Raw genomic sequence first — 26,322 nt, forward strand, 5'->3', positions numbered from 1 at the left:
CCTCTGCTTTACCTCTTTAATACAAAAATACATGTAAAATACAAAACACACTGTGTGTGGTGGTACATACCCTTAATTCCAGCACTTGGCACACAGAGGCAGGGGTTGTTCTGGGCCAGTTTGGTCTACACAAACTCTGCCTTAACAAAATAAAAGCAATAAAACAAACCTATATTCCTAATGTGTAATTAGGCTTCCTGTTACGTATTTTATTTATTATTAAATGTATTTAATTTATGTGAATGGGTTTACAGCTGTCCCATGTATATACATTACCCACAGAGGTCAGAGAAAAAATATAGGTGTTGGATCCCTGAGACTGGAGTTATACATGGTTGTAAGCCACCATGTAGGTGCTAGGACCTAACCTAGGTCTTCTACAAGAGCAACAAGTACTTTTAACTGCTAACCCACCTTTCCAGCCCCAGTATTTTCTTACATAAATATATTACTGCTGTATCCTCCAAATCCCTATTTTCTTTCTTTTTTTTTTAAGATTTATTTATTATGTATACAGTGTTCTGCCTGAATGTATGCCCATACACCAGAAGAGGGTGCCAGATCTCATTACAGATGGCTGTGAGCCACCATGTGGTTGCTAGGAACTGAACTCAGGACCTCTGGAAAAGCAGTCAGTCCTCTCAACCACTGAGCCATCTTCCAGCACCCCCTATGATTTTCTATATGAACTGAACATAATTATAAATTAACTCACCTAACAGGTCAGTCCTTACAGCAACACACCATCTGAGTAGTACTTTTTGACACAGATGAGTATAAAAATTTTTATTAACTACAACTTCATATTTAGACATCCAAGTTTAAAATTTCTTTAGGCTGTATAATTTGCCCTTAAAATACAAGTGCACATACACGTAGACATTAGAAACTGTCTCCAAAATACTCAATGAAGATGTCTGGATGACTCTTATGGAATTGGCCTAGCAGCTTCTTCTTCTCTTTGGCAGAGAGTTTTGAATCCTCGTCAATAGTCTTTAGTAAGCTCAGTAGTTGGTCTTTGGTTTTCTTCTGTATGCTGCTAGAATACTCACGTCCATCAATCCTCTGGCAATAAATGTAGCCTTCAGATTTAAACGCAGAAACTTCTGTTAATGACTCTATTTCTCATATTCAGCTCAGAAAACAGTGCCACAGTTTCATTCTTATTTCCCTCTGACAGTCTTTTTTTTTTTTTTTTTTTTTTTGGTTCTTTTTTTCGGAGCTGGGGACCGAACCCAGGGCCTTGCGCTTCCAGGTAAGCGCTCTACCACTGAGCTAAATCCCCAGCCCCTCCCTCTGACAGTCTTAAAATGCACTGAGGACAAACTGTTTTAACCTAGCCTATGAGATGACTCATGAGAAAGGCACTTGCCTCTAAACCTGATGACCTGAGTTCAATCCTCATGACCCTGATGGTGAAAGTTGTTCTCTGACCTACACACAGACACACACACACACTCACAGAGAGGGGGGTAAGAAATGTGAATTTTAAAGGTTTTAAAATAGACAAGAAAAAATAACCTGAAAGTTGTTGTAACCCAGGAAGTACTCTGCTAAGCCTAGAAAATTGAGGGGGATATTTTGTTTCAAATTATTTAGTTAAAACTAATCATAGCAAAATAATTTAAAAGCAACACTCTGGGCTGGTCTCAAACATCTGTGATCTTGGCATTTGGAAGTCAGAAACAGCTGGGGATTTAGCTCAGTGGTAGAGCGCTTACCTAGGAAGCGCAAGGCCCTGGGTTCGGTCCCCAGCTCCGAAAAAAAAAAAAAAAAAAAGAAGGAAGTCAGAAACAGGAGGCACAGGACTTCAAGGTCGGTCATCTTTGGCTACATAGCTATGACCAGCCTGGGCTACAATGAGATCTTGCCTTATTAAAAAAAAAAAAAAAAAAAGACCGTGCAGATAACATTCTTAAATTACCTGTGTCCTTATTAGGATCTCTTCCTTTCTGTATAGCCAGAAGCTTAACACTGACAATTTTATGTAGAGTTCCAGGAATCTTAGGAAGAAGGTACATAGGACATTACTCAGGTACACTTTAATCAGTTACAAATAAGCACAATTAATTCCTTTCAGAGTCTTACCTTGAAAACATCTTTTTGGTGATCCATTAAGAAGAGAACAAGAAGATCAGTTTTGCCTTTGGATAAGTTTTTATTGTTGACAATAGCTTTCGAGAATACCCTTTTCACTACCATCCGATTGTCACTCTGTAAATAAACACATACCCCATGCTACATATTGGAAGGGCTAAGTTTAGTCCTAAGCGGATATCAAATATGAATCTGCCATCCACTGCAGCACGCTGGATGCTAACACGCTGAATACAGTTAACATTTAAACAGACTTACTTCTTCCTGTAATTTAAATTCAGAAGGATCTGCTGCAACAGCCATGAAGTAAAGCAGTCTTCTAAATTCTTCCCTATTTTGGGAATCCAGAAGCTTCAGGAACAGCTGAGTAGCTTCTAATGCTATTTCAGTCTTCCCATTTACTTTAGCCAAAAGAAAAAAAATTGCTTAATTGACCAAATATGACTGTATTTAGATGGACAAATGCATTACACTTTATGTTAAGCAGTATATTTCCTCAAAGTTGTTTCCAAAACAAAAACAAAAAGTGGGAACAAAAATAGGAGCAAATCAACCTCCATATGTGTGCCACGGCATGCACGCATGCATACATGTATGTGTACACACTGACAAGTAAGAGCAATTTAAATAAATAAAGATAAAAGGGATGACCAACACCAGAAAGACCACCTGTTCTCCAATCGGCAATTGACACCACAGGCCCTTGACACATTGTCTCAGGATGCTAAATCTAACTCTTGGCTTCATAAGTTCCCACTCTGCTTCTCAAATACATTTTGAACATGTGCTATGACTATAATGCTGATAACTATACCTGAGGAAAAGAGAAGGGATTCTCTGAAACTCCCAATTTGTTTTCAAACTACATGTAAAACAGTGTGCCCGTGTAGATCAGAAAAAGCAGAGTATTGTCCTTTTGAAGGGGTTGCAGGATCATGCAGGGAACTCTTCTAAAGCAGAGAGAACTGCCACTCCTGCCTAAGCTTGCAGCAAATGACAGCAATGTTCTGAGGCAGCCAAAGTTCCTACCTGGCTTTGGAGTTTATTAAGGTCTCATAGTGAACCCTAGATGTGTTAAAAAAATATATAATAAATATGTTCTTTATAGACTAATCAAAATCCCCTCCCAACTTTATAGACTACTATTTTGGTTCATTTTGAGGACAATTATGTAGTGACAATTTTGGAATTTCGGTTTCTTTAGAAACACAGAAATATAAGAATGTGGTTTCCTTTCAATCCCAAGTGTGGGGTACGGGGCTGCTTCAGACTGTCTGCAGCAGCTGACTATGATTTGCCTCGTGCTCCAGCAGAGGCATGGTTTTGCCAGCTGCAGATTGTTTCTGCAATTGTGTGACATTTGGAATCCTGAGAACAGAACTTTACAAAGCATACATAAATGCTAGGGCCCCTAGAGAGGGTGTGGGTAGTTAATGGGCATTTAGGGAGATTGTTTGTGTTTTGTTAGTAGTGGTGGTCAAAAAGAAACAAAAGGAAAGAAATTAGATTTATTGTTAGGGGCTGAAAGTGGGTGGGGTAATATGGGGTGGGAAAAAGAACCCATGGAGTGGCGAAGACCAGCTGCACAAGTAACTTTTTCCTATAAGATGAACTCTGGTATCTGTGGGAGCTAACTTACCCAGGAGCTCTGCTATTCCATTGTGAACATCAGACAGGTGGTTTAACAGGGGCTCCCTAGTACTATAGTATTTGCCAATAGCACCAAACAGAAGTTCCTTCACCAAGTCTGTTCTGTCTGGTTGCTCAGGAAAATTCCTGCTTATGTCCACAACCATCTGGTCAGGAAGATACTCCAAGCAGTCAATGGCCGCAGAGATCCACTCATCTTCCCTAGAGCAAGGGAGAAGAGGATTATCTTAAAATACAGAGACCAAATAGACACATACTATCTAATGGGCACACAGTATCTAATTCCTTCATTATTTCACACTTGCTATTAGGACATTTTCCACACATAAAGACAGTAGAATCATTTCCCATATACCTAAAGTGCGTATGACCTGTTAAAGAAATTAGCTACGCTGTATTTTCCTTTTGTGTAAAAATATCATTCTACTACATTAAGAATGTGAAGGTCACCAAAATTAAAATTTGACCTCAAATTCTCCCTAGTGCTAGGATTATGAATGTGTGATGTCACCCACATCTGGTTTCAGACCTGACTCTTAAAGCTGTAATTGTACCATATTATGTTGCTGACTTCAGAGTCACAGGCATGGTCTATTCTCTTTAGCTAGGGCAGAATAGAGAGAGATAAAGATAACATGTCCTATTTCATTCTGATTTAGAGAAAAGATAACGTTTCAGAATAGTCAAATCAAGAGGTAAGATGCTTCTTGGGAGATTTGGGCTGGCCTCCTACAGCCCAGACTGGCCTTCAACTCACAATTAGGTAAGGATGACTGTGAACTTTTGATTCCCCTGAATGCTTTGATTACAAGAATTTACTACCATACTAGGAGCTGTTGGAGAATAAACCCAGGGTTTCATAAATGAGAGGTAAACGCTCTACCAACTAGCTATATACCCAGATGAAAACACTGTCCTCTACTGCCTTAGATTTTAGGACTTACAAAAAAATAAAGCTAGATATCTTTACATTTGTCGCACATTCTTCACTGTCCTAGACAGCTAGGGCTTATAAAAAATGAATTAGGTATCTTTAAGGTCATTTTAACACAAATTCTGAATATTAACCATAAAAATATGACTTTACATTGTAGAAATGTAAACATGTAGAATTAAGCTTCTATTATAGAAGCAGAACTTAACAACTAGTATGTTAAATTTCGCATAAGGCTTTAAAGAAACTTTCACATGAGGCTTTAAACTTTAAAGCTATCTATTTATTTATTTATTATTTTTAGATAGGGCCTATCTCTATAGCCCTGGCTGGCCTGGAACTCTGAGATCTGCCTCTATCTCTCTAGTGCTGGCATTAAAGGTGTGTACCACCATACCTGGCTTTTTATGCTATCTGTTGGCATTCAACTATTCATATCAACAATGTGTTGAAACACAGAGCTAGAAAAAAGAAAGTTGTACTTCTTAAACACTTCCATCTCCTTAACTGGACTGGAACACTACCTATGGAGGCCAAATAATTAAACATTAAATCAACTGGAATCACAGAAGCTGTTAGCCTTTAATAACTTTGCTTAGGAGAAGAATATATCAAGCTATGGCTCTTCCTTCAGCTAAAAAATGTCTGCTCCTGATAATATAAAGATTTCTTAGGACTTATATTCAAGCTAGGCAGGAGTGCATGCCTTTAATTTTGGTACCTGGGGGGCAGAGGCAATTGAATCTCTTAAGAGTTCGAGGCCAGCCTGGTCTACAAAGCAACTTCCAGGACAGCCAGGGCTACACAGAGAAACCTTGACTCAAAACAACAAAAATCTACATTCATAATGATAGCTAGAGGTGAAAGGTTTACTCTACAGTGCTTTAGGATAACTATTAAATTAGAAGATAACTTATTTAACAAGCATTCCAAAAGAAATGCACTCAGTTGAGACTCTAAGTTTCTCAAACCTGTTCATTTAGGTTTGTGGGATCTTAAGAGGCACAGACTTCCACCTTCACATGCCGTTTTGTTTTGGGTTTTTTTAGACATATTCTCAGTGTGTATGAGATCCTGGCTGGCCTCCAACTCACAGAGCTCTGCTTGCCTCTGTCTCCCAAGTATCGACATGAGTACAGGGTCTCGTATTGCCCAAGCTGGTCTCAAACTAACTATGTGACCTTAAAGTGCTTTCTGCCTCCATTTCCTAAGCTCTGGGATAAAAGATGTGTGTCAAACACCTAATTTAATCAGTGCTGAGGCACGGATCCAGAGCTTTGTGTGCACTGGGCAAGCACTCTAACTCACAATCATACTGAAATAACTATATTATTTGCACATACTGAGAGTCACCATAGGCCCTGAGAATTCCTCGATCCAGATAGTTACTGGTGTTGACCATGTCGGGCTGTCTCTTAGACTGAGGGGCTTTAGGTACAACCTCTTGCTGTTTGAGTAAGGAGTCAAGAAATGGAAGGTCGACAAGTTGTAGCAGCCGTCCAATCGTCTCCTCTTGCCATACTTCATTGATAACTACACAGGAGAACGACAAAGTGGAAATAGCAATCAATAGTTATTCCATGCTCACTGAAGTATTTGTCTAGGTAGGCTTAACTAGCAAATCTGTGGCACAAAGGGGGTATACTAGGCCACTCTTACTCATGGAGTGCTTTCTTTTTCTTTTTTTTTTTCTTCTTCTTTTTTCTTTTTTCCCGGAGCTGGGGACCAAACCCAGGGCCTTGCGCTTGCTAACCACTGAGCTAAATTCCCAACCCCTCGTGGAGTGCTTTCTTACAACAAGACAATCCAAGATTTGTTTTAAGTGTAGGAGAACAGGCTCTAGAGAAGAGGAATTCTTGTCATTCTTTATACCATATAAAGCAATATGCCAGAGATAAGCGATCAAGCCATATAGCATGTTAATAAGGACTTCAGAAGAAAGAATGGCTCATTCAGTTTCAAAACTCATTTGAAATGATTGGCTGCAGCGTATTCCGTTCTGCAGAGCTTTCCACACAACCAGGATGGGGGAGGGAGAGCGGAAATCAAATCATCAGGCTGTATGACATGGCCACAAGGGAGAACACGAGAATTCTGTTAATACTTTAAATATGATTTTCAGCTCTTCCTGTAACCTAGGGAAATCTTAGGAAAAGAAACATCTTAGAGCATGTATTAGGGAAGAATCTGCATGCAGAACATTTCAGACTTGAAGCCCTGCCAGCTGATGGACAAAGGTCAGTGTTCACAAGTTATAACACTGATGTGTTGTTCAGGATAATAGACGTCTGTTGAGGCTCAACACAAATAGCCTTAACACAGCACACTCTTTCTCTGCTTCAATATGAAAATTCAAATAAAATGTGTACTGGGTCTTCCACTCCTCCCTCGGCATCCTTAGCTTACCTTGAGGAGACAGCCTGGTAGAGACGTGAGGGGAGTTGGTAGGCTTTAGACTCAGGTTTTCCCACAGGTCCTCCAAACTGTCCGACTTGATATCAGATGACTTAAACAAGGCATCTGAGAACCTAAGAGAAAGTTAGCACGTTCACAGTAATGATGAAGTGTTAAGAGAGCCGCCATGTCGATGGAGCTCATGGTTCAAAACCAAACCTAACAAATGAACATTCCGAGTGCAGTAAAATACTTTTCAAGAGTCTCTTATTCAATCCAAATATACTCTCTCTACTTGTTCTTTTGAGTCAAGACCCCTTGCATTCACAAGCTGACCTCAAACTCACTACACAGCAGAAGCTGGACCTAAATTCCTGATCCTCTGGGTTGTACATCCCAGATCTAGGGATTATAGGTAGATACCACTACACCCTGCTCTAAAATACAAATATTCTAAATAGACTCCCCTGTGACCCTTTATTTAGATGTAACACAATGACTAAAATTGTATCACCAATTTTAAAACATAATAAAGCTGAGCTAAGCCTGGTGGTAAAACTTCTCATTCTCGCCCTGGAGAGGCAGAGGCGAGAGGACTTTGAATTTACTGTGAGCCTGGCTTGTTAGCTACAGCAAGTTATGGGCCAGCCTGAGCCCTATAGAAAGACCCTGTCTCAAAACAAATATCAAAATACAAAAACAAAACAAAAAAATCCTAAAATTGTCGTTATTTTTTATCCTAGTTGGTATGAATATTCATTTGTTTGCCATAGAAATATTAATATGCTCCATTACAAATACCGTTGAAGATCCTAACATCACTATACAATATTTATGCATAAAATGTTCTTTCTAAACATTGGCTCAAGGATTTCAAGAAAGTGTGAAGATACATCTGAGGAGTGTGGCCCGTGCTCCATATTATCTATTCTATTATTTCCTTTGCTTGTGTCTAGAGAGGTACATTTCATTGAGAGACTTAAAATATTTAAAAGTCAATACTCTAAGACCCTGACTCACAGGTCAAATCTGAATCAAATCATTGTCTCCTCTGAGATTTGGCTGAACAAGAGGGGAAGACGGTTTACTTCATAAACTCGCTCTGCACTCCTTACCTACGTTCACCTACGCCAGCAGTCCCCACACGTGTCCTTCTGGACTCCCTCTTTTCTCCCCCCAAGGTTAGCACAGCCTCACCTTCCCTAGCCTGCAACATTGCTTCCCTAGTTCCCACTGACTTCCGAGCACCATTTCCAGCCCAAATGGCCTTCCTAAAACACAACCCCATCCTGTCCTCGATGTCTTTTGTGGCCTTCGAAACACCTACATGACCAAGTCCCAAGTTCTTTACCATTCTAGAGCAGTAGCACACACCTGTGGCCCAGCTTCTTGGGAGTCTGGGGCAGAAGAATGGCTTGAGCTTAGGAATTCAGGAATGCCTGAGCCATACAGGAAGAACTTGTCTCAACATTAAAAACAAACAAAAGCCTCATAAACCAAAATCACCAGAACCCTTGAACATGTCACAGAAATCTGCGAGTACTGTCACTCTCTTTCACCTTTCACACTCCAGAGCCACCACCTTCTAGATTCTAATGATCCTTTAGAGCTGGGCATCTCTCTGCCTGCCCTTCCTTCTGTTCTCATCCCTCCTTGATAGGAATTTCTAAACATTTTTACAGTTACTACAACTCGAGGCAAAGTTTGTTGACTGTTTTTGTAAAATACAAGTATAAACAAATGAAGCTAGGATATACCTGGTACATTACCAACATTTTTGTATATTTTATTAAATTTAACAGGATGTAGATTTTAGCCAAAGTTATCACTTACGGTCTTATTATTCTGCTACTATGCCCATGACAGTCTAATGCCAGGACTCACCTGGAAGGTGAGGTCCCTTTGTTCTCGTGGCCTAATTGACTGTCCTGATTAGGTATTGTTGTGAATCTATAAAGGCTGCAACTGCTGTCTTCAAATGCAGGCTTTTTGTCTTTTCCAAAGACTCTGGTTTGAACAGCCTCAAATACTTTGTAGTCCATAAGTGCTTGACACACTCTCACCACTTTGGCCCGAGGAATATCGACATCACCAAAGAATTTATTCTGAGTTAAGTGTGAGTAAATGACGTCCACAGCTTCCGAGCCAACGAAACAGTCATTGTGCCGTTTTAAGTGGTGCCTCCGTTTCTTCACTTCCACCTGGGTTTGAAGGGTATTTATAATGCTGCTCCACACGTACGTGGCTCCAAAGGGCTTCTGGGCCACACTGAAGCCTAAGAAGAGAAAGGAACTGTGCATTAGTACTTTTGTTCATTTGTAACGAGGTCTAAGCAACTCCTAGAGAGAAGGTAACATTTTCCAAAAGCCATAATAAAAAAAAAAATTAGAAGGGCATATTACTGAAGTATTGTTATGGGTGGCAATTTATTAAAAACTTAGTGCCTGCTATATATTAGATGTTGTCCTAGTGGTAGACACAGTAGTGAACAGATCTGTTCTCATATTTAAAGACACTATGGGCAGATCCAAACAATATATATGTGTTCAATTAGTGCTGGAAAGAAAACAGCTGCTGGGCATGGTGGCTCACCTGTGACACCAGCAGTTGGGAGGCTGAGGCAGAGGATCAATATCGAGACTCTGTTAAGAGACAGACAACATGGGTTGGGGTGGAGAGGCAGCAACAGCTGAGTAAGAGAATGCTATTTCATTTATTTGTTTTGTGCGTGTGTGCGTGTGTGTGCACTGCACTCATGGGTTGTATGTGGACACGTGTGCCACAGCACCTCAGAGGACAACTTGCAGAAATATGTTTTTTCCTTCTACTGTGTGGGTGCTGGAGATCAAATTCAGCCTTGGCAGGCTTGGCAGATGTGTCTCTACATACTAAGGAGCATCTACATCTTGATGGTCTGAGAACACTACTATTTCCAGGAGGCCTAGTGCCCGAGGAGGCCAGAAGAGGGTGTTGATTCTTTGGAACTGGATCACAGTTGATTCTCAGCTGCATATGGGTGCAGGGAATTGAACTTGGGTCCTCTGGAAGAACAGCCAGTGCTCATAACTGAGCCATCTCCATCCTCTGAGAATGTTGCTTTGTTTGTTTGTTTGTTTGTTTGTTTGGTTGGTTGGTTGGTTGGTTGGTTTTTCATGACAGGGTTTCACTATACTGCTGGCTGTCCTGGAACTCTTTAAACCGGGCTGGCCTCAAACTCAGAGATCCACCTGCTTCTGCTTGCTGAGTGCTGCAATTAAAGCACGTGCCCCCAGCAGCTGGCTGAGAGTTCTATTTTAAATGGGATGCCAGGGAAGACTAGTTTTCTAGGGTTGGAGATTTAGCTCAGTGATAGAATGTTTGCCTAGCAAGTGAAAGACCCTGAATTCAGTCCCAGCCCTGGAGACACAAAATCACAAAGGCTAAAAAATGAAAAACCACAGAAACTAGAAATCACTTTTCCAATAATTATATCTAAACAGGGACTTGAGTAAAACCAGGAAGCAAGCTGTACAGACACTGGGGGAAAAACAACAGAAAATCCAAAGGCCTAGGGGCATACACTCTGCCAGAATCGGCCAGTAAGGCCAGAGTGGCATGAGGAGGAGCTGCAGCAGGAAGTGAGATCAAGGAGGGGGTAGATCATCCACTACCAGCTACATGCAAGATTATCCAGTTATCCAGTCAGCAACAGCTCACCAACGAGACAGATAGCATCTCAAATTTGAGATACAAAGTGCATTCACAGGCTACATGCCACTTTCAAGCACACCGAAATCCGTCTGGAATTGACTCATTGTCACGCATGCAGGCAGGAATGCACATGCACACACGGGCTGCTTCCTGTTTTGCAAGCTTCTAACTTAAATACTTAGTAAGCAGAGTAAAGTGATAGGACTTTATTAACTATTGCAAAAGACAAGGGAGAACACAGAAACAAAGCAGGATTTTCACCCAACACGCACATATGAAAAGGGAAAATGAGATCCTGTCAGGCTGGAGAGATGGCTCGGTGGGTAAGGACAGTTGCTGTCAAACATGATCCCCAGAACCGACATGTTGGAGTGAGAAAACTGATCCCCCAAAGCTGTCCTGACTTCCATGTGCATCTTTACAGGCACACACACACGAATTAACATGTTTTTAACGTAAAAGAAAAAGTTCCAAGCCAGCAAGATGACTCAGCAGGTAAAGGTTCTTCCCCTAGCCTGACAACTGTGTTCAGTCCCCAGAACTCACACGTTACAAAGACAGAACTGACCCCCACAAGTTGTCCTCTGACTCAAATACAAAGTAAATTAGAGAAAATTTCCCCTATTTTTTTCCTTAAATAAATTATTTGGCAAAAATACACGGAAGAAAAGGAAGCTAAAGGGAAACAAAGTGGGCCTTGGGTTTTACTAAGGCAATGGAACTGAACCCAGCTACTTCGTTAATCATATGCTCAGAGGCTGTGTCTGTTGCTCTCCCTTCCCCCTCTACCCTTCTTTACATAATCAGTGTATGCTGCTCTCTTATGAGCTGCTTCTCAAGGTCCTCTGAAAATTCAGCAGTCCTAATGAACCCCTTGCTTTTGTTAAAGAAGCTGCCTCATTTATATGGATTCTCTTGGCAGAGATGAAGGAAAGTTACTACTTCCTTTCAGAGTCTGAAAGTAGGGAATTCGGAGACTGACGATTAAAGGAACCACTGCCCGAAAGGAAGGAAAATGAGAGAGAGAGAGAGTGAGAGAAAGAGAGAGAGAGTGAGAGTGTGTGTGTGTGTGTGTGTGTGTTTCTGTGCGCGCATGCATGTGCGATGTCACATTCAGAGGCAGGCATGGGATGCCCAGCTTGCTATGTGGGAGATGGCATCCAAAGTCCAGCCCTGATTGTACAGTAGGCGCTCCTATTGCTAAGTCATCTTCCCAGCCCCTCTTTCTACATTTTAGCTCCTGAAGAACAGCAAAACTCAGTTAAAGGGTTTTTGTTTTTTTAAACATTTTGTGTGTAGGCATGAGCATGCCAAGGCATGTGTATGGAGGGAGAAAGATCACTTGTAAAACTCACTTGGTTCTCTTTCTAACACATGGCTTCTGAGCTGGAACTCAGGTGACCAGGCTTGGTGGCAAGCACTTCTTCCTGGCTGAGCCATCTCACCTACCTTAAAGCTCAACTTAGTGCAATGGAGACAGAATTACTTTTCTGTTGCTTTTCTTTGGCACTGGGGATTGAACTGAGTACTGTGGTACATGCCCAGCACGTGCTACACCCTAGAGCCATGAATCTTTTTTTTTCTTTTAACTTATTTAATACGTAATAATAATTCTTTGGTTTCCGGGCAAACATCCCCCTCCCCCCTCCCCTTCCTTATGGGTGTTCCCCTCCCAACCATCCCCCCATTGCCGCCCTCCCCCCAACAGTCTAGTTCACTGGGGGTTCAGTCTTAGCAGGACCCAGGGCTTCCACTGGTGCTCTTACTAGGATATTCATTGCTACCTATGAGGTCAGAGTCCAGGGTCAGTCCATGCATAGTCTTTAGGTAGTGGCTTAGTCCCTGGACGCTCTGGTTGCTTGGCATTGTTGTACATATGGGGTCTCGAGCCCCTTCAAGCTCTTCCAGTTCTTTCTCTGATTCCTTCAACGGGGGTCCTATTCTCAGTTCAGTGGTTTGCTGCTGGCATTCGCCTCTGTATTTGCTGTATTCTGGCTGTGTCTCTCAGGAGAGATCTACATCCGTAGAGCCATGAATCTTAAATTCAGCGTTTGAGATCTACCTTCTGGATTGAAGTGTAAGGAATACACTGAGTCACTACACTAGATTACTTCACAGCATAATCTTATAACTGCTAGCAACTGTAACAATTTTTACAATTTAATAGCACACATATAAACCTCTCTTGCTTATTGGTAGGTTTTCAATACCAAAAGATAAGTAATTTATTACCTACCCATTATTTTGCTAGTTTAAAATGATCAATGAGATTGTTTTCAATTTTAATAGCACTTTAAGAATGAACATAGCCAGGCATGGTGGTACACACCTTTTAATCCCAGCACTCTGGAAGCAGAGGCAGGTAAATGGCTCTGTGTGTGTTGGAGGCCAGCCAGGGATACAGAATGAGATCCTGTCTCAAAAAAAAAAAAAAATCAAAACAAAAGTTAAGGTAATTCCTTATGTAGTGGAAAACGGGAGAAGTAACTGTTGCAGCCTTAGAAATATTAGGTAAGAGGTAAGAAGTGCAGGCCGACAGGAACTGGATGTAGATCTCTCCTGAGAGACACAGCCAGAATACAGCAAATACATAGGCGAATGCCAACAGCAAACCACTGAACTGAGAACGGGGCCCCCGTTGAAGGAATCTTAGAAAGGACTGGAAGAGCTTGAAGGGGCTCGAGACCCCATATGAACAACAATGCCAACCAACCAGAGTTTCCAGGGACTAAGCCACTACCTAAAGACTATACATGGACTGACCCTGAGCTCCAACCTCATAAGTAGCAATGAATATCCTAGTAAGAGCACCAGTGGAAGGGGAAGCCCTTGGTCCTGCTAAGACTGAACCCCCAGTGAACGTGATTGTTGGGGGGAGGGTGGTAATGGGGGGAGGATAGGGAGGGGAAGCCCAGATAGAAGGGGAGGGGGAAGGGTTACAGGGATGTTGGCCCGGAAACCGGGAAGGGGAATAACAATCGAAATTCGTATATTAGAAATACTCTTTAAGGGGTTGGGGATTTAGCTCAGTGGTAGAGTGCTTGCCTAGCAAGCGCAAGGCCCTGGGTTCGGTCCCCAGCTCCGAAAAAAAGAAAAAAGAAGAAGAAAAAGAAAAAAAAGAGAAATACTCGTTAATAAAGATAAAAAAATAAACAAAAAAAGAAATATTAGGTAAGCAGTACTGTAGACTATGAGAAACAGTAAACTAAAACTAGATTGGCAGCAGTCTGGTGTTTCCTGCCGAGGATACCCAGAGTCCATATTTGGGGGAATCTTAGAATTGGTATCCAGGACTGCACTAACCCAGCCACAATGTGCCAATAGCCACCTCCTTCCTTTCCTGTGGGTGGAGCAGGGGCTCCCTATATAAACCAGCCTGATCTTGCACTCAGAGATCCACCTGCCTCTTCTCTCCAGCTCGGGGGATTGAAGGTATGGCCACTACCCCAGGCCCAACAGCCCAAGTTCTCAATTTATTTAAAATACCACACATCAAAATGAAATTTAAATTAACTCAGTGTTGGCTCATTAATCTTTCCTTTTGTTGTTGTTGTTGTGTTTTGTTTATTGAGACAGGTTATCTCTGTATAACCCTGGCTGTCCTGGATAGAACTCACTTTGTAGACCAGGCTGGCCTCGAACTCACAGAGATCTACCCACCTCTGCTTTCTGAGGGCTGGGATAAGGCATGTGCCACACTGCCCGGATTGAGACAGTGTCTTCCTGTAGCCTAAACTGGCCTGGCTCTTTACAGGAGTTTGGCCTTGAACTGATGATCCTCCCACCTCTACCTCCTGAGTTCTGAGACTGCACGTGGGCTTCAACTGTATCATCAGAAATACCTAACACCTGAGTACATACAGCAAGACAAACTATGTCTTCTCTAATTTAACCAGATACATGGCTCCGTGAAAATAGTTAATAATCACTCTTTTTTTCAGAAAATTGAGGTTCAGTGTGTTAAACTTCCATGGGTTACACAGATAGTAATTAAATACTAGCTTTTCCTAATACTTAGATGTGTTTTATGATTAGTTATTCAGTGTTGGGAATACAGCTCAGTTGGCTGAATGCTTGCCTAGCATGCACCAAACTCTGGGTTTTATACCCAGCACTTGGTGGTGCTGACCTATGCCCAAAGCTCCTGAAGATGAAGTTCTAAAGCAGAAATCCTCAGCCTTCCTGATGCCGAGACCCTTTAATACAGTCCCTCATGTTGTGGTGAGGCCCAGCCATAAAATTATTTTGGTTGCTGCTTCATAACTGTAATTTTGCTAGTTATGAATCATAATGTAAATATTTTTGGAGACAGTTTGCCAAAGGGGCCACAACCCACAGGTTGAGAACTGCTGTTCTAAACAGAAGCTCCTTAAGACTGAGGAAGTAAACAACTCAAAGCCTCAGGAAGTCCCTGGAACTGATGGCCACACTTCCCAAGGCTATATAAGCACTCTGAAGAGGCAGAGACCATCTGAGCTAGCTCAACTGTGCAGTGAGCTCAGATAAGCTGGGGTGGCCTGTGGGTTCGCAGATCCTTCCATCCTAGCCTTTAAGTACCCTGTACTCCTAATGGATGCACTGGTGTCACACCAATCTGTCAGCCCACACAGTCAAGGTCGTCTTTGACAATGCAGAAAGTTTAAGGACAACCTGGGCTACATGAAACTCGATCTCAGGAAAAGCCAGTTAAGATACAGGGTTAGAATTCATCTTTCCTTGGAGATTCTGATAAAGTAAAACAATGAAAGAACCAACAAATCAGAAGAAACAAATTCAACAGTTTTGCGATTTATGAATTCTTTCCCAAAGTATTTATAACACCTGGAAGCCAGTACTCCTAAAATAAGGCAGAATGCTGTGAATTCTGTAATATATGCTACACATAGGAATAAAACAGGAAAATAAGACAGCAAACCTGGAGACATCAGACTGTCTTTCTCAGTGTGTTGCCCAGGCTGTCCCAGTACCCCTGGGTTCAGGTGATCCTGGTGAGCCAAGTAACTGGTACACAGGCACTGTTCTCACACCCATCTGGGAGAGTGATGTGTTAAAGACACAAAGTTAAAACACTTGAGCCACAAAGTAGGTCGGTACATGAATCCAGAAAGGTGAGACAAAGTCACCAATTCTACCAAAGGACAGTGACAGGGAGGGGCATAATCCAGGATAGCATGGAAAGAGCTAAATGCTTACATAGACTCAAGTAAGAAGCAAGGAATAAACTTCCCCATATTAGCTTGCTACTAAAACGTGGGAAATCAGGAAGTTTCAGGTTGGATAAGACCGTAAGAAAGATTAAAGAACAGGTTAGAGCAGGGCAGTCAGCACCTGTGTGCTACATAATGTTTCCAGAGTCCTCCAGGCATGATAAAAGTCAGCCTTTTCAGATCCCCGTGTTCTCATTGACCATTAGTTCCCAAGCACCGCACTCCCAGGTATTTCCCCTCAAGCATCACCACCCACAGACCCAAAGCACAAGTTCACACAGACACAGCAATCCAGAACCTACTGAGGACAAGTCCATGTGTCAAAACTCATACCAGGATAACCAGGTTTCTCAAGTGGTAGCTTCACCAGTGGACTGTGGATCCCCCAATGCTGTTAGGATCTACCCCATCACCCACCCAGACCTGAGAAGAACGTTAGCCAAATCAAACTCACTTGCTGTAATTTCTAGGCAGAATTCAAGAAACGAAAAGGAGCACCATGAAGTCGAGCTTCAGACTATGCTCCAGCCTCAGTAGCATATGAGCTAGGTAACTCATGAAAACTCTACACTTGAAGCCAGGGATTGTGACTACCTTCAATCCTAGCCCTCGGTACGCAGAGGCAGGCCAATCTCTGAGTTCCAGGCCAGCCAGAGCTACAGTGAGGCCCTCTCTCAAAAATACACTAAATAAATAAAATACATACATACATACACACCAAAATAAATAAGCTCTTCTTCATCTTGACGCTATTTCCCACTTGGTCACTGGTGTTCTAAAACACCATGACTGTGTTAAGAGGACTGATTACTCTTCCAGAGAACTTGGGTTTGCGTTTCAGCAACTACATGGCAGCTATAAATCCAGTTCCAGGGGAGGGACCTGACACCTTTTTCCAGCTTCCACAAATGATGCAGACTTACATGCAAGTAAAAAAAAGTGCATATAAAATAAAAATTAATTTAAAAATTTAAAGCATGAGCAAAGGAATCTAAGAATCTAAAACTAAGCTTCAGTAGCTCTGAACAAGAGAGTTCATCTCTGTATCTTGGTTCTCTTACCAACTACTACAGCAGTACAATAATATGTTAAGCTTGGTCTCAGATCTTCATGGCTAATTATAAGAATTTAAAGACTGAAATTGTTCTTGCTTCATGGAGATACAAACACTATCAAACAAAATAATGTGTATATTAGGGAAAACATGGGGACACATTAATTAAACCTAGATCTCTGAGCATTGGGGTCTCCTTTTTTTGTTTGTTCAGGTGTGGTGTTGTTGTTGCTGTTGTTGTTGTTGTTGTTTAATGACACTGCCTTTTGACCCAGCTTGGCCTCAAACTTGCTATGTAGCTGCAGCCTGAGTTCATGATCCTTTTGCCTCTGCGTCCTAGGTGAAGTGCAGACATGAGCCATCTACCATGCTGGCTGCCCACCCTCCTAAATAACAGATGAAATCTAATCCACTCAACATTCTTTATTTGCTTGAAAACAATAGTTTGAAAAGCAAAAATTGCTTTTCACAGATAAGAATTCTAGCCCCAGGGTTGGGGATTTAGCTCAGTGGTAGAGCGCTTGCCTAGGAAGCGCAAGGCCCTGGGTTCGGTCCCCAGCTCCGAAAAAAAGAACTAAAAAAAAAAAAAAAAGAAAAAAAAAAAAGAATTCTAGCCCCAAAAGTTTATTAACAATAAGTTACATTTTCAAGTTAATTCCAACCTTTAGTCATTTATTTGAAATACTGATCATTACCATTTTTAATAATATATAATGACTAATGACATTATTAACCAATAATTCCTTTAAAGCCAACTCATAAATCGGCCATGGTAGGACAGTTCATTTACTCAGATTACAAGGAACACTCAGGATCAACCATGAAAACAGCAGTTCACCCTTACGGAGAAAGGCTGGTCAGGGGAAGCAGCTCTAACCATGCAAGCGCCTACAAGTACATCAGCATACACTCTGTAGGCAGACTGTGACGGAAGGGAAGCATGCACACAACTCCTGAACACATGCTACTTCTTTCATTTGCTCTTGAAATGGTCTCACAGTGTAGCTCTGGCTGGCCTGAAACTCACCATACAGACCAAGCTGATCTTTAGTGTACAGAGATCTGCCTGCCTTGGCCTTTCAAGTCCTGGATTAAAAGTATATGTGTTACCAAGCATGGAATGATATTTTCATCCTCAAGCTTTGGGCTGAACTTTTTAAAAGCCATCAAAATAACTCACTTTTCCCCCTATAAAACTTTAAGAAATAGAGCTAGTGCACAGTTTTCAAGTTTCTTTACAGTTATAGAGTTCAAATAACTTAGCAGCTTTATGGGCCATCTCAGTATTGCTTTAACACAGGTTAATGAACATTTGTTAGTTGTAGATTATTGTTCACTACTAGAAAAACATTCGTAAGGTTAACTCAATGATTCTCAGTGGATCGTTTTACATCCTCATAAGATCTGCCAGGGGACATTTTTTATTTATCACAATGAGAAGGAAGGGGCTATTGACATCTAGGAATGTTGCTAAAAGTCCTACAATGCACAGGATGGTTCCCACAGCAAAGTATCCACAATGCCTAGGTTAAGAAAGCTTGGGTTGATGAAATACTGTTCAGGTATGGGGAGCTTGTGCTAAGGCATGACTATTAAAACATCATGGACTTGAGGATCCCACCCTTTATTAATAAAATCCAACCTCTGGCAGACTACCTAACTTTTCTGTTGTAATCATATGCTAATGTGGCTTACTGTGTACAATGCCCAGCTAAAATCAGGGAGAAAACTACCAATGTCTAGAGGAACTGAAGGAGACATGACAACTTCATATGATACAATTATAGTATCCTGCATAGAATCACTGAAGCAAAAATGGACAAAGAATACAACCAAAGAAATCTGGGTAAATCAGAACCTTTCTGGTTAACAATCATCTATCAATATTTATTTATTCATTCAGAAGGACCATACTCATGGAAGATACTCTTTCCATGTGGACAGTGATGTCAAGCTCCAAAAGAAATTCAATCAAAGGAGACCTTTTTTTTTTTTTTTGGAGACAGCGTCTCACTCTGTACCTCTGTCCAGTCTCGAACATCTGCCTCTGCCTCCCTAGTGCTGAGATTAAAAGCATGTCCCACCATTAACTCACTTAGGATTTAAGAGAATTTTATTTAAGGGATACATTATAGTTCACTGAACATGGTAGTACACACCTGTAATCTCAGCACTCTAGCAGGCTGAGATAAAGGAATGCCCAATATAAGGTAAGCTTGAGCCACAGCAGAAAATCCTGTCCTCATTCATAAACAAACAGCTGGAAAATGGAGATGGTTCAGAAGTTAAGAACACTTGCTGCTCAGAGGACCTGAGTCCAGGTGCCAACATCCACATCTGGCAGCTCACAGCCACCCAATCAGATCCAGAAATGATAATACCTTCTTCTTGTCTCTGTGGCCATCTGCTCTCAAGTGGCACGCGTAAACTTACACATACACATACACATATATAGTTCTTATAAACCCCCTCCCACAAAGAAACATAAAAAGACCTGGAGGTGTAGTTCAGTGAAAGAACACTTATAGGTATGTATAAAGTTTTATTTTTATCTCGTCAGGTTTGTTCCATTGTCTTATGTGTTTAAGTGTTTGCCGGAATGTATGTCTGTGCACCAAAGGCCAGAAGTGGAGGTGGGAACTCTTGGAACTAGACTTACAGAAAGCTGTGACCCCTTATGGGGGTGCTAAGAGTCTAACCTGAGTCCTCTGGAAAGAAGCCAGTGGCTCTTAATCGCTGAGCCATCTCTGCAGCCCCTTGATAGCAGTTCTAAAGCCATTGCTCAGTTTGGGGAGATGCTCAGAGTGGGTAGAGTACTTGAGGCTCTTGTGGAGAAGTCAGTTTCAGTTCCTGGCACCCACATGGTGGCTACAATCATCTGTAACTCCAGTTCCAGAGGACCCTAAGCATCTTCTTTCCTCCTTGGGCACCAGGCACACACATGGTGTACACACATACATGCAGGCAAAATGCTCATATATATAAAGAAATGAAATAAATTGTTCTATAAAAATCACTGAGAGGAATGTTCAGTAGACCATAGCTGAAACTTCATGAAAGCAGTAAATGTCAAGAGGTTTATGTTACAGCTGGGCAGCTGAGGCCAAGTGGGAAACTTTCCGATACAACAGAAACAGATACTGCAACTTTTCCTGGGTATTGCCTTTGACAGTCCAAAGTTTGTTTTCCTGTTTGGCACTGGACAGAGGCTGACTCTGAGATGCTTCCATAAAGGCTGCCTGTCGGTACTAAATAAGTCTCTCCCGACAAGAATGATTTTAACATTTGCTAAGAGAGAAGCATCAACAAAAGCAGGCACTGCGCCCTTGCCCGCTGTAATTCGGATTAATGAGAAAGCATATGGGAAGTATTCTGAGCTCCCTGGAAAAGTGACACCAGGCAAACATGAAGACTTAGGTTACAGTATAAAGGGATAACAAGATAACAAACTGCTTTCTTGTTGGTCTGTATTAATACAGCTGTCTCAAGTTCTGGCTGAAGATTAGCACAAACCCCTTTTTCTTCCTCATCAATCAGGTTCCTGCTTGTGCTTATAGTCACTGAAAGAGTTACTGATCCCTGGAAAGGGGGAAAAGTACAAAACTGCTTGCCAGTGCACACAGAAGGGAATGGCAAGGAACCAAAACCCTGGGCTCCCATTACCTTGCTCAGGACTGCAACAAAGCAACTCAGGGTGGAAGAGGGGTAAATAAACAATTAGCAAATGGGAATCCCAGCTGCAAGAGCAGCCCCCTCAGCCCTGGGTGCCTGGTGCAGAATCCTATCCTTCAGTAAGATCTGCTAGCCACAGGCCGACGCTTCCCACTGTGAGTCATCTACCCAGTTTTCCCTCTCACCACCTAAAAACCTGTTCACAAATGTCCAAAGTCCAGAACTGACATTTCAGCTGTTAGGAAAGACCTTCCTAGTTACGGAGATGAATTTGGGAATCTCATTTACCAGAGAGAGCCTAAAGCTATAGACAATTCCCAGGACCATTCCAGTGATAAAGTGACCAGAGCCTGTTAGGTGAAAGCAGTATGTGGTCAGTCCTTGTTTGCTTGTTTTTAGAGACGGACCCATTTTGTAACTCTGTTTGGTTTGGAACTTTCTGTGTAGGGCTGACTTGGAACTCAGAGGCTTTGCCTCTCTGCCTCCCCAGTGCTAGGACTGAGGACTTGCACCACTACACCTGGACTACAGGCGGTTTTATGATCTGCACAAATGACAAACAGTTCTCTAGTAAAATTCATCATTAAGATTCTGGAGATTATGTGGTGCATTGATTAGTAAGTCAAACACAATAGCGGGGCCACTGAGACGTCTGACCTAGAAGAAGGAATCAGTGTTTCACAAGTTAGCATTTTACAAATGAAAAGCTTTGGTAGAGAGCCAATTTCTCCAGCTCTCTATCCCGCAGTTCCAGAAAGGGGGAAAGGTGGCACCTTATCCAAACAAAGCCAAATATCCCAAATCACCCTATTCGCAGAATTAGAAATATCGTAGTGTCTGAATTTTAGAACAGATTTTCTGATTCAGGTCAAAGAGCTTACACCCGCCCTCAACGATTCAATACATTTGTATCCCAAAGTCAAGTAACTATCAGAGCCGGGGAGGAAAGATAAAACAAACTCACTGAAACACTGCTCGTACCGAAAGTGTTAAATTTACACACTATATACTTCATCTTCCGAGTCTGAGGAGCCACCGACCTCTGATCCCACCATGCAAAGAGTTCGTACTCCAGGCGCTGGCCAGGAAACTATTCAAAAATCCGCGCTTGTCACAAGTCAGGCTGTGGAGCTTAACTCCGGGCCCCACTGCCAGCGAAGTTTGGTAAAGTTCCTAAAATGCCGAGCTCTGGCTGAGGCGGGGTCCGTGGCCCGCTGCCCACCCATGAGGAGAAAGCGGATCCTCGCGGCCGCTCAGCCCGAGGAGCGTACCGCCCACCCACAGCCCGCGCCCGCCACGCGCTTCCGCGGCCCTTCGACCCACCCGGAGGCCTCTGTGCGGGGCTGTGCAGAGCTGACAGGTCCAGCGCCGCTGCCTTCTCCCGAACTGTGGCCATGACAGCAGCGGGCTAGACCCGGTCCTCCACGGCGCCGCTGCCGTCGCTGCTCCGCAGACTGCGCGCTCGCGCCTAAGCCTCCCGGTTAACTCCCGGGGGCGGGGCTCCCAGTTAGCTCCGCCCCTAGCGATCACGTGTTACCCAGGCCGGCTCCTAAACTCCAAAACGCCCCAGGCTGCTCTAGGCAGGCGCTGCCCAGGTAAAAAGTACTTGGCCGGCGGTGGCCTTTCCAGTACTCGTCAGTACTAGCCCGAGGCTAGACCCTCTGTGTCTAAGGGTGTCCCTCTGGGGTCTGCCCTCATCCAGCCCGAGCCTTATTGCTCCCGGTCTCAGTGCCCTCACCTGCGAGTAATAGGACCAGGTTGGCTGGGCTTTTAATGAGGATTACCAGAACTGACGTTCTGCGATTAGTATTTGGACCATAAATGCTCCCAAGTGTGTCACGATAATAAATGCTTGGAGTTTTTTCCATCCCGTCCCTCTAAAGAACAAACAAAATCTTATCTAGCCCAGGAGAGCAATGTCTAGAGGTCAGAGGACCGCAACAACGAAAGATCATGGGGCTGCCTGCCAAGGAAATCTGTGTTGATTCTAAATTAACCCTGGGTCTGGTGAACACCGGGCATGCTGCGGAAAGGGGAGCACGGAAGAGCAAACTGGAGGGGGAAGGAGAGAGGGTTGCAGCTGAAAGCTTTTTGGTTTCTTTGGTAGGTGACGTAGGGAAACCAAGGACCCAATGCTGGGTTAAGTTCGCAAGGTTGAATGATGTTGGAGACCATTAACCCAACTGCCGGATGCATGTCCATCCCGCCCCACCCACTTCTTTTGAAGAAAGTCAGGATCTGACCGTCCTAGAATTTGCTGTGTAGACTAGACTGGCCACGAAATCAAAAATCTCTGGCTACCTCTATCTCCTAAGTGGTAAAAATAAAGGCATCTGCTCACAACTGTTCGCCTTTTCTATAGCTTCCTACGTCTTTTGGGGGAGGGGGATGTTGAGTTTTATAAAAAATGAAGGAAGGGATACGTTTGGTAGAATGAGGTAAGGAGAGGTGGAAGGGGGTGCCTCTGCGGGCCCATGCTGAGGCATCCCTTCCCCCTGAGGTACCAGCCCTAGGACGGATATAGTACAGAGTTTATTTAGGGAATGGGGAGGGGAGTTGAGTAGGTAGTAGAGGTCGTCCATGAGCATGTGGAGACGGGGAGTGGAATAGGGAGAGAAGGGACAGAGAGGGAAGTGGGTAAGATGGTAAGAAAGTAAGGAGGGGGCAAGCAGTGAGTCAAGCACACCTGGCTGTTGCCAAGTAACTGTGGGGCGGAGCCTAGAAGAAATGTTAACAGGAGGGCTACAGAGATGATTCAGCAGATAAGAGCTCTTGCTGTACTAGTAAAGGATCAGAGTTCAGTTCCCAGTACCTTTGAACCTGCTCACAACCACTGGTCTGTAACTCCCGCCCCAGGGTTTCTGATGCCCTCTTCTGTCCTCTGCAGACTCCGAACTCTTCATGGTCATAGTAACACAGCAAGTTCTCTTTAACCATTGAGCCATTTCTCCATCCTGGAAAATAAATACCAATGAATACTAACAGTCGATCTTTTGAAAAAAGCAGATTTGCCTAGTGACTATTTTTAACATTTTATGTAATCCTGAGGCGTTTTTCACGCGTTTGTGCTGTGTTTGTCTAGTTGGAATGCTGGCATTTTCTATCTACATTGAGACCTAACCCTCTTCCCACCTTCACTACACAAATTTTCCCATTTGTTGCAATTATTAAACACATTATTATTTATATTTTGTGTTGAAGTAGGGTTTTGCTGTGTAACCTATGGTGAATTGGAATTCACCATATGTATAGCTCAAGCTAGCTTCAAACTTATGAGAGTGCTGCTCTCTCAGCCTCCCAAATGCTGGGATTACAGGCATCACCACTACCACCCGGTTCCCATTTGTATAGATAATCTTTCAGCACACATATGTCTTACTTCCTACCAAACTGGAAAATCAGCCAGGTAAGTGAGCATAGTTGAACCTCTCGGGTTTCTCTCCCATCTGTGTAGTCTTAGGAATGGAATGGATGCTTTGGTTGTTCTAATCAAAATATAACGCTCTGAAAGAAATCACCTTTGGGCTGGGGATGTAGGAGTTTGGTGGTAGAATAATTGTCTACTGTGCATAAGACCCTGGGTTTTATTCTCAGTAGGTACCAGCACACCAACCTCATAAGTTTTAAAAATTTGAAGAATCTTTTTTTTTTTTTTCTTTTTTTCGGAGCTGGGGACTGAACCCAGGGCCTTGCGCTTGCTAGCTCTACCACCGAGCTAAATCCCCAACCCAAAAAAAGAATCTTAAATTTCTCTTGGATCTAGCAAGTGTCACCAACACTAAGTGTCTTTCCTCTCCATCCCTTTTTAATTCCGTGCACAGCTGCACAGCCTTTGGCCGATTCTGCCTTTTCTTTCTATATTGTAAAAATACTGGCATGGAGGCCCTCGGTCCTGTGAAGGCTGGATGCCCCAGTATAGGGGAACGCTAGGGCAGGGAGGAGGGAGGGAGTGGGTGGGTGGCTGGGTGGGGAGCACCTTCATAGAAGAAGGGTGAGGAGGAATGGGATAGGGGGTTGCTGAAGGGGAAAATGGGAAAGGGAATGAAAAGGAATTTTTTTCATTTGACATGTAAATAAAGAAAATATTCAATAAAAGAAAAAAATTTATAAAAAGAAAAAATATTGTCATCATGCACCCAGACTTTAATGTTGCAGATTAGTTTTTGTCTGGAGGTTTGTCTTGTGTCTCCCCCCCCCCCCCCACTCCACATGTAGCTCAGGCTAGCCTTGAACTTGAGATCCCTAGCCTTCCAAGTGCTAGGAGTACGGGCACATTCCACCAGGGCTGGCTCACCGTCTTTATTCCTTGTTCAGAATGCTTGAAAATCACTTTCATCATTAGCTATGTCTAGCCTATGGGAAGAACTTCACTTGATGTAAAGTGGTCTAAGGACAAGTCTGAGCTAGTCAGGAGGTAGGAAACAGAACAGAAAGTTCATGATTCATTCATCTATTCTGTTCTGGCACGATGGGGGTGGGGGTGGGGAGGATTGATCTCCTGTTTTCTGCAGCAGTGTAAAACAGCGATGCCTGGGGATGTCTTTTGTAGTTTTCGTTTGTCTGTTTTTAGAGCTAGGACTCCAACCCTGGGAATCGCATGTTCACAATTCCTGTATCACTGAGCCACACCTCTAGCTTCAGGCAGGCTTTATTATCATTTCTTTTTCAACTTAAAGGTTTTCTGATTTTTATTTTATTTATTTTAAACAGGGTCTCACGATGTTGCTCTGGCTGGCTAGGACCTTTCTACGAAACCAGGTTAGCCATGAACTCAGAGAGATCTACTTGCCTCTCTCTGTCTGCTGAGAGTGCTAGGGTTAAAAGCACGTGTAGGTTGGCCTTGAATTCCTGAGTCCAAGCAATCCTTCTGCCCCAGTCTCCTGACTAGCCCGGAGTACAGGTGCTTACCACCTATATCATTCTCAACTGAACAAAGGCATTCATAAGATCCACCCTCAGGCAAGCCCGCAGGACGGTTTCCTTATTAGTGATGTGAGAGGGCCCAACACACTGTGGACCGAGCGAGCCACGCCTGGGCCGGTGGTTCTGGGCTCTATAAGAAAGCAGGCTGAGCAGGCCAGTAAGCTGCACTTTCACGGCCTCTACATCAGTTCCTGTCAGTGCCTGCCTTGGTTGCTCGTGGGTGATGAGCTGTGAGGTGAAAATAAGCCCTTTCCTCATCTAGTTGCTTTTGGTCACTGTTTCATCAGAACAATAGAAACCCAAACAAGACAAGCTCCTTTTTTCTTTTCAGACAGAATAATCGAGGCTGAGAGGTCGGTAGTTTAAGAGCACTGGCTTGTCTTCCAGAGGACCAGGGTTTAATTCCCAGCGTCTGCATGGCAGTTCACACCCGTCTATAACTCCAGTTCTAGGGCTTCTGACTCCATCATGCAGACATACTGGCGGGCAAATCAACCATACACCTGAATCAATAAAAATTTAAAAACATATTCTATCACATTCTCAATTCATCCCCACCTCCCTACCCACCCAGTTTTGTATATGTTTGAGGGCACACTCTCCAGTGTGCACTTGCTCTTTTGGATCCATGAAGCCAGTTCGTATTGCCACAGGACCTGCCTTAGACTGGTTCATACACCAGGGTCGTGCCTTTAAAGAAA

At 43.0% G+C, this 26,322-nt stretch overlaps 1 protein-coding gene across 3 annotated transcripts; it reads right to left on the bottom strand.

Moving 5' to 3' along the window:
* Positions 1–758: 758 nt before the first annotated feature.
* On the bottom strand, positions 759–22,154 carry Depdc7 (DEP domain containing 7). Of its 3 annotated transcripts, none has more exons than NM_001029916.1 (9): positions 22,022–22,143; positions 8,960–9,350; positions 7,088–7,209; positions 6,025–6,214; positions 3,737–3,948; positions 2,356–2,498; positions 2,089–2,214; positions 1,925–2,003; positions 759–1,082 (listed from the first exon to the last, which is right to left on the bottom strand). In NM_001029916.1, exons 1-9 carry the CDS (start codon positions 22,092–22,094, stop codon positions 883–885), a joined length of 1,536 nt encoding a protein of 511 aa, NP_001025087.1. In that variant the 5' UTR covers positions 22,095–22,143; the 3' UTR covers positions 759–882. The 3 variants fall into 3 exon arrangements, with proteins under 3 accessions (NP_001025087.1, NP_001416886.1, XP_087507014.1); NM_001429957.1 differs by lacking the exon at positions 22,022–22,143 and adding an exon at positions 21,680–21,972; XM_087650888.1 differs by having other exon boundaries at positions 772–1,689; positions 1,796–2,003; positions 22,022–22,154.
* Between the last annotated feature and the right edge of the window lie 4,168 nt (positions 22,155–26,322).

Source organism: Rattus norvegicus, chromosome 3 (genome assembly GCF_021556685.1).
Source record: "Rattus norvegicus strain SHRSP/BbbUtx chromosome 3, alternate assembly SHRSP_T2T, whole genome shotgun sequence".
Classification (NCBI taxonomy): domain Eukaryota; kingdom Metazoa; phylum Chordata; class Mammalia; order Rodentia; family Muridae; genus Rattus; species Rattus norvegicus.

Bases quoted from the DNA above. Each gene is read 5' to 3' on its own strand.
- Depdc7 (NM_001029916.1), bottom strand. From the start codon at position 22,094: ATGGCCACAGTTCGGGAGAAGGCAGCGGCGCTGGACCTGTCAGCTCTG. The intron at 9,351-22,021 runs GTGGGTCGAAGG...TTCTCTTCTTAG, and splicing joins CCCCGCACAGAGGCCTCCGG to GCTTCAGTGTGGCCCAGAAG. The intron at 2,499-3,736 runs GTAAGTTAGCTC...TTTTGGCTAAAG, and splicing joins TGGAATAGCAGAGCTCCTGG to TAAATGGGAAGACTGAAATA.